Source organism: Engystomops pustulosus, chromosome 6 (genome assembly GCF_040894005.1).
Source record: "Engystomops pustulosus chromosome 6, aEngPut4.maternal, whole genome shotgun sequence".
Classification (NCBI taxonomy): Eukaryota; Metazoa; Chordata; class Amphibia; order Anura; family Leptodactylidae; genus Engystomops; species Engystomops pustulosus.
The window spans coordinates 173,739,439-173,748,380 of NC_092416.1; the positions used below are offsets into that span (position 1 = coordinate 173,739,439).

At 47.1% G+C, this 8,942-nt stretch overlaps 1 protein-coding gene across 2 annotated transcripts in view; it reads right to left on the reverse strand.

The window, feature by feature from the left end:
- SLC38A10 (solute carrier family 38 member 10) overlaps positions 1 to 2,591 on the reverse strand; it is a 29,798-nt gene extending 27,207 nt beyond the window's left edge. For both annotated transcript variants that reach the window (XM_072112508.1, XM_072112507.1), the window contains exon 1: positions 1,353 to 2,591. In XM_072112508.1, coding sequence (XP_071968609.1) covers positions 1,353 to 1,442 — 90 coding nt within the window. In that variant the 5' untranslated portion in view covers positions 1,443 to 2,591. The remainder of the gene's footprint in view (positions 1 to 1,352) is intronic.
- Between the last annotated feature and the right edge of the window lie 6,351 nt (positions 2,592 to 8,942).

Below are 8,942 nucleotides of genomic sequence, written 5' to 3' on the forward strand. Positions count from 1 at the left end.
CTCCCACCAGGAGTCACAGCACGGTGCAGGGGCCCAGAACATGGCACCTCCCACCAGGAGTCACAGCACGGTGCAGGGGCCCAGAACATGGCACCTCCCACCAGAAGTCACAGCACGGTGCAGGGGCCCAGAACATGGCACCTCCCACCAGAAGTCACAGCACGGTGCAGGGGCCCAGAACATGGCACCTCCCACCAGGAGTCACAGCACGGTGCAGGGGCCCAGAACATGGCACCTCCCACCAGGAGTCACAGCACGGTGCAGGGGCCCAGAACATGGCACATCCCACCAGGAGTCACAGCACGGTGCGGGGGCCCAGAACATGGCACATCCCACCAGGAGTCACAGCACGGTGCGGGGGCCCAGAACATGGCACATCCCACCAGGAGTCACAGCACGGTGCAGGGGCCCAGAACATGGCACCTCCCACCAGGAGTCACAGCACGGTGCAGGGGCCCAGAACATGGTACATCCCACCAGAAGTCACAGCACGGTGCAGGGGCCCAGAACATGGCACCTCCCACCAGGAGTCACAGCACGGTGCAGGGGCCCAGCACATGTGCAAAACCTACTGACTGTGAGAGTCACTGATTGTAAGATAAGCCCTGTCGCTCCAAATAAATGAAGCCGCTAGAGACGCATGCACAGCCGCTCCATCTAGAGATCTGATGTCTGCCCTGATTGGATGAAAGTCATAATGTGGTACCATGCCAATTTAATGCCTCCAGGTGCCAAGCACATGAGGGATTTTATCCAATCAGAGGGAGACTGAACATCACTTACTGTATTTTGTGCTTAAAGGAAACCTGGCAGAGCGATTTGGGACACCAAACTACCCACATGTCCTCATGCTTCGGTGGTTTAGTGTCCCACATTGCCCTCTACATGGTCGCATTAAAGGGCATCTACCACCTCGATGAAGGACTTTATGCAAATGAGCCTAAGGGGCTGCATAGGAGTATGCATTTGCATACAATCTTTCATCCTGGTGGTAGATGTCCTTTAAACAAAAAAAATTACCGTCACTCGGTGCTCCCAGCGCCTGCGCGTGTTGTGGCACAGGACCTGCAGATTTGAATCATCTCGTTCACATCTTTTTTAAATTGAGGCCATCCAAAGTTAATACACAGGTCAATTTGGGACCGTAAACCACAGGTCCATGTGCACCTGAAGTTGGTTTAGGGTCCCAAACAGACAGACCCACTTTAAATTGACTTGAGCTGTCACAGCTTCCTCATAGAGCCGGCCCAGGGACTAGAACAGGGCAGATCCTCAAGCTGAATGTAAACATGTACATATCCATTCACTGACAGCAAGCAAGCAGCCATCACACTGCACCTCCATGGACTCACCTGCTTGAAACAGAATGGCATGGTGAGCACGCTGACCCCCACGATGCTGTTCACGATATTCATGATGAGCCCCCAGTTAGAAGCCGCCATGTCTGCTACTAAAACTTTTTCTCTCTTTTCTATATCTGGATAAATTAGATTTAGGATTGTGCAAAAATATATTAAAAATGTACAAAAATAGTATTTTTTATTTAGCTCTTTGAAAAAAAATTCAAAAAAAAAAAAAAAAAACTCTATGGGTTCTATGCAAAAAGTACACTGGGCAGTAATACAGAACCTGAAGGCTTATCAGAACCGGTCTGGACGGACTCAATACTAAGGGAGGCGAATAGGCAAACGCTTATTATTTGGCCCAAAATTATCCAAAAATGTGAAGGTGGCAAGTGGATGTGATTGAGTTTTTTCAAAGCTATATATATATATGATTTCAGATTTTAAAAAATATATCTATTGTAAGTGGACAAAGTCAGGATTTAAAAATTTGGTCCCTTATTCCAAGAAGGCAGCGAATAGAATCAAATAACCGAAAAAAATAATAGTTATTTCTCCCAAAAATATTTTAAATAATTGCAACCCTATTTATTTTGTAGCAATCCAGGAATAATAAACAAGAAACATGGAAATTTGGGGTAAAAAAAAGGAAAAAATACAAAGACAGGAAAAAAATACCAGCAGGGGCAGCACCAATCAGATGAGACACTAAAAACCAAGGTTCAGTCTCAACTTAAAGAAAAATTTTCAATAAATAAATGCAAAAAAAACACCCAATAAATGTCACAAAATCGTAATAAAAAAAAAAAATTCAAAAATTGTGCAATTTTGGAGGGGAATTTTCCAAATAAAACAGGCAGGGGCAAGGCAGAAGATTGGGTCCGGATTCCTCCAGGGCAGTGTGTGTTGAGGGGGTCACCCTGCTGCACAGGCTCAGGCACAGCAGGGTCCCGGAGACGTCACGTGACCAGTAGTCCGCGGATGACGTGTCTACGGTAAACACAGCAGTGACGTGGCGCCACGCAGGATGTCACCCGGCCTCGTCCAGGCAGAGCTGCAGGTCCCCAGCCCCGACTCTACACCCGGAGACCCCCGTGCCCGTCCTCAGGTCACCATACGGGCTCCGTCCATGGAGCGACCACCGCTGTCCCGGGGTTACCCTGCGCTGACTGTAACCAGGAAACGTCCTGCACCAGCGAGAGGGAAGCGCGAGGATAGAGCGGCCGGCGGAAGCTGCGGGGAGCGCGGCGCCTACAGCGACACCTGGCGACTGGGAGGACTCAGTGCAGCTTAGAGGGTTATTCCCATCTGAGCATTGACAATTCATTTAAGGGGGTTGTCCAATTTCAGCAAATAATTTCTACATCTCTGCTTGCTGTCCTTCTATAGAAAGCTACTATGTTTACTTCCAGTAGATAGAAATGTCCATGTGATGGACACGCAGGTGCACAAGCTCTGATTACTCTCTGGGGCTCATTTACTAAGGGTCCGCGGACCGTGATTCCGTCAGGTTTCCCGAATATTTCCTTTTTACACCAAATTGTCCCCGGCTTGCATGCGACAGAAATCGGGGGCGTGGCCGTCGTACAACCCATGGATTCGGACAAACCGCAGAATTTAAAAACGGAATTGTGTCGCAAGATCAAGCACTGACATGCACCGGGAAGAAGAAGGTGAACTCGGGTGGACCTCGGCACAGCAGCGACACCTGCAGGATATTGGATACACAGGGGCAGATTTACTTACCCGGCCCATTCGCGATCCAGCGGCGCGTTCTCTGCCCTGGATTCGGGTCCGGACGGGATTTATGAAGGTAGTTCCTCCGCCGTCCACCAGGTGGCGCTGCTGCGCTGAAAATCATCTTAACGCGCCGGAATGTACCGAGCTGGACCAGGTGAAGGTAAGCGCTTCCCAAGCGACACTTTTTCGGTTCTTAAATGCGGCAGGTTTAACAAATACGTCGGGTTTTCGTTCGGCCACGCCCCCCGATTTCCGTCGCCGATGCGCCACAATCCGATCGCGTGCGCCAAAATCCCGGGGCAATTCAGGTACAATCGGCGCAAATTGGAAATATTCGGGTAACACGTCGGGAAAACGCGAATCGGGCCCTTAGTAAATGACCCCCACAATCTTAGAGAATTGCGGCAGACCCGAATCCTCGTCGGACAACGCACTGCGGGATCACGACAGGACCGGGTAAGTAAATCTGCCCCTCTGTGATACTCCTTTGTCCATCCGTGTGTCCATCACATGACCACGGACAGATTTCTATCCACAAAAAGTAAACACAGAAGCTTTTTATAGCAGGACAGCAAGCAGAGATCTACAAAACCACAAGGAATTGATACAGAAAAAGTATATTTGAAAACTGTATAACTTTTCCTTACACAAACCATATCAATTATTTGCTGAAAGTGGACAACCCCTTAAATTCATCTGCCATATACATACATAACCTTTAATTAGGAAAAATGTTCCAGCGTGAAGATAATTTTCCCATAAATGTAGCCAAGTTGTCCCTTAGAAAAGAGATAGGTGTCCTTGGATACAACCACTCACTGGCAGTGGTGGCCACATATGCGTTATTTAGTCCTGCCTGACCACCTGAATTTGCCTTTATTAATACAAGACGTTTGTGGGACACATCCAGTAACTCATTTCATATGTGCAATCACTCTAGCAGTGGTGGTCGTATCCAAAGACAACACATTTGTTTCTAAGGGACTACATTTATGGGATAGGAGCAGGGGGAGGGGTGGACAGTTTAACAGCCTGTGAAGCTACAACATGGAGGGGCTCTAGTAACCCTTTTGGCTTATTAGCATGATTTAAAAAGTTGATTATAGAAAGAAGAAGACCATGGATAACAAATATAAGAAGATTACCATAGTCATGGTGCCTGGATCTATGAGTAATGTCCCTGGTTTATCAGGATGGAGATTGACAGTAGATCACCTATAGTATAAATTCAAAATATTAAAAAAATTAAATTTGGGGAAAGTTTTTACTGTTTTTATGCGACTTTTAATGGGTTAGTCCCGGATTAGCAGAAGATGGCTGCATCACTCCAATAAAGAAGCAGCACGCCCCCCATGGATTGTTTGCGGCATTGCTGCTGTGGTATCATGGCGGTGACTAGCAGTACCGGACACAGCCTATAGACATGGGTGGCGCTGCTGTTCAAAGAAACCCCTTTAAAATATTTGAAGATTTATTAATCTTCGATTATTAGCTGTCTCCTCGTGTAATAGAGTATGGATGTCCTACACATGAGACTTTTGGGGCCTGGTGTGATTCGCAAAGGAGTCAACAACCTGTCAGGCAAATCTGATATATCTAGGCCCCGCCCCCTGTGCACTTGCAGCTTCACTGGGACGTCCATAATAAAACATTTACCTCAGCATTGCTTCATGGTTATGAGATTATGTCATCTGTGTGACGTACACGGCTCTGCCGCGATCATATGATGGCGGGGTCACCACAGCACAAATAAATCAGAACATGTAAACACGGCTTCAATTTTAGAAGGGTGCGGTGTCCCGAGGAAATGAGGAGGATGTCTGTATTCCTTCCTTGGCATCTAGGCCTCAGGCACAGGCCTCGTTTTATGTGTGTACATAGAGTGCGCCATCCTCTTACCGTGTTTATATAGTCTATTAGCTTTATTATTATGAGAACAAGGGATTTAATAGACTCTATAAAAGGGATTTATCATCTCTCCAGTTGTGGGGTTGGATTATCAATTGTTTAATTTGGGGTATACAGACATTTTATTTAGCCTGTACCCAGTGGCGTAACTTGAAGCTGATGGGCCCCAGTGCAAAGTCTATGCCAGGCCCCCGACTATAATGTATGGTTTATAGTACTAGTCTTCTCATATGGGAAATTGACGCTGTATGGGCCCCCTAAACCTCTTGGGCCCGGTTGTAACTGCACCCTTTCCACCCCCTCAAGTCAAAATAAAGCAGGATCGTATATTAGGATTTGTTCCCTTAAGCCAATGAGATGTGGGCGTTGTGTGACTGACACTTATGGGGCAATTTAAAGGAAACTGAACAGGGGCAAATAGAAGATGTGATGACAGGATTCCCCTTCCGCCCCAAATCTACTCCCCTTTGATTGATTAAAAGGGGATCTGACAGAGGAACCTGTAGAGCCCTTTACGTTGTAAGCTGCCGGATTGTAAAAAGTTGGTTATAAGAACTGCATTGAATCTTGTCCTCACACTGCTGTGCACTGAACTGCTCAACAGCCTTCTCCAATCGGCTCTCAGTAAAATCTGTAGCTGACTTTTGGTTAAGTACTACAGCAGTCACTCAGAGCAGGGGAAGCGGCTATAGACCAGCTCAGTACATGGAGACTCAAGAGCACAGCAGTGTGAGGATACACCCTCAGTGGACTTGAAGAAGCTACAATCCTGGCTTCCAGTTCTCCCACGACGCTGGTTTGGCCGTTAGTGGTGGGGGTCACCAGACCTTCTATAGTGACTCCCGTAGTAAGTGAAGTTTCCAGGTAACTCTGTGGCAATTGATTGGCCAATCAGCAATGAGTCCTGGGAGGTTACCACAATGCTGGAATTTCCAAATTCCTAGAAAACCCCTTTAAAGCGTTGATTCACAAGACTAATTTATTGGGGGTTACCCACCTCCGCCCTGATTTACTGTGTCTGGTGTAAACACGGAGGAGAAAGCAGTTGGCTCCGTGGTGACCTACACAGAAATCGGAGCCGCAATGGGGTCCGGATATTAGACCAACACAGATGAAACGTAACCCATGAATGTTAATTACAAAATAATCCCTTTTATGATTGCCTTTAGGGAAAAAATAAGCTCTCAGACAATGCAAACTAAAAAAAAAGCGGGAAGTAAAAAGCTGTAGAAGGAAGGAACTGGTAGAGGTTAAAAATTACTTTATACTCTCGGTTGTCAATTTTTGTTTTATTCAGTGTAAGAGACCCTCTCATAGTCATGTGCTCCTCTTCAGGTTCTCCTCAGAACCCCATATCTCAGCTTCCTCTAGTCTCATAGTCATGTTGTCCCCTCGGGTTCTTCTCAGAACCCCATATCTCAGCTCTTTCCCTAGTCATGTGATCTTCTTAATGTTGTCACCACCGACCCCCCACCCCCCATATCTCAGCTGTTCCGCTAGCCTCATAGTCATGTACTCCTCTTTAGGTTCTCCTCAGCTACCCATATCTCAGCTTCCCCTAGTCTCATAGTTACGTGCTCCTCTTCAGGTTCTCCTCAGAACCCCCTATCTCTACTCTTTCCCTAGTCTCATAGTCATGTGATCTTCTTCAGGTTATCCTCAGCTCCCAATATCTCAGCTTCAGCTAGTCCCCTAGTCATATTATCTCCTTCAGGTTCTTCTCAGCCCCCCATAGTCTCATAGTCATGTGCTCCTTTTCAGGTTCTCCTCAGAACCCCATATCTCAGCTCTTTCCCTAGTCATGTGATCTTCTTAATGTTGTCACCACCGTCCCCCCACCCACCCATATCTCAGCTGTTCCGCTAGCCTCATAGTCATGTACTCCTCTTTAGGTTCTCCTCAGCTACCCATATCTCAGCTTCCCCTAGTCTCATAGTTACGTGCTCCTCTTCAGGTTCTCCTCAGAACCCCCTATCTCTACTCTTTCCCTAGTCTCATAGTCATGTGATCTTCTTCAGGTTATCCTCAGCTCCCAATATCTCAGCTTCAGCTAGTCCCCTAGTCATATTATCTCCTTCAGGTTCTTCTCAGCCCCCCATAGTCTCATAGTCATGTGCTCCTTTTCAGGTTCTCCTCAGAACCCCATATCTCAGCTTCCTCTAGTCTCATAGTCATGTTGTCCTCTCAGGTTCTCCTCAGAACCCCATATCTCAGCTCTTTCCCTAGTCATGTGATCTTCTTAATGTTGTCACCACCGTCCCCCCCACCCCCCATATCTCAGCTGTTCCCCTAGCCTCATAGTCATGTGCTCCTTTTCAGGTTCTCCTCAGAACCCCATATCTCAGCTTCCTCTAGTCTCATAGTCATGTTGTCCCCTCGGGTTCTTCTCAGAACCCCATATCTCAGCTCTTTCCCTAGACATGTGATCTTCTTAATGTTGTCACCACCGACCCCCCACCCCCCATATCTCAGCTGTTCCGCTAGCCTCATAGTCATGTACTCCTCTTTAGGTTCTCCTCAGCTACCCATATCTCAGCTTCCCCTAGTCTCATAGTTACGTGCTCCTCTTCAGGTTCTCCTCAGAACCCCATATCTCAGCTTCCTCTAGTCTCATAGTCATGTTGTCCCCTCGGGTTCTTCTCAGAACCCCATATCTCAGCTCTTTCCCTAGTCATGTGATCTTCTTAATGTTGTCACCACCGTCCCCCCACCCACCCATATCTCAGCTGTTCCCCTAGCCTCATAGTCATGTACTCCTCTTCAGGTTCTCCTCAGCTACCCATATTTCAGCTTCTCCTAGTCTCATAGTTACGTGCTCCTCTTCTGGTTCTCCTCAGAACCCCCTATCTCTACTCTTTCCCTAGTCTCATAGTCATGTGATCTTCTTCAGGTTATCCTCAGCCCCCAATATCTCAGCTTCAGCTAGTCCCCTAGTCATGTTATCTCCTTCAGGTTCTTCTCAGCCCCCCATAGTCTCATAGTCATGTGCTGTTCTTCAGGTCTTCCACAGCCCCCATATCTCAGCTTCCCCTATTTTCATAGTCAGGCTCTACTTCATGTTCTCCTTAGCCCCTCTTATCTCAGCTTCTCCTAGTTTCATAGTCATGTGCTATTCTTCAGGTTTCTTCTCATTCCCCCATATCTCAGCTCCCCCTGGTCGCATAGTCAAGCACTCTTCTTGAGATTATCCTCAGCTCCCATATCTAAGCTTCCCCTAGGTTTTCCTCAGCCTCTGCTAGTCTCATAGTCATGTGCTCTTCTTCAGGTTCTCCTGAGACAAAGATAATTCAGCTCTTCGCCTAGTTTCATAGCCATGTACTTTTCTTCTGGTTTTCCTCAGCCCCCTCTTCCCCCATATCTCAGCCTCTGCTAGTCTCATAGTCATGTGCTCATCTTCTGGTCCTCCTCAGATCCCCATAACTCAGCTCTATGCCTAATTTCATAGTCATGTCACAGTCTGGTTTTCTTCATCATACCATATCTCAACTTCCGCTAGTCCCATAGTCATGTGTGCTTCTTCAGGTTTTCCTAAAGCTGCCATGTCTCAGCTTTTGCTAGTCTCATATTCATTTACTCTTCTTTAGGTTCTCCTCAGCTAGTCTCATAGTCATGTGCTTTTCCTCAGGTTTTCCTCACCCTACCATATCTCAGCTACGCCTAGTCTCATAGTCATGTGCTTTTCTTCAAGGTTCCCTCATCCTACCATATCTCAGCTATGCCTAGTCTCATAGTCATGTGCTTTTCTTCAAGGTTCCCTCATCCTACCATATCTCAGCTATGCCTAGTCCCATAGTCATGTGCTCTTCTTCTGGTTCTCCTCAGCTAGTCTCATAGTCATGTGCTTTTCCTCAGGTTTTCCTCACCCTACCATATCTCAGCTATGCCTAGTCCCATAGTCATGTGCTCTTCTTCTGGTTCTTCTCAGCCTCCCATTTCTCAGCTTTTGCTAGT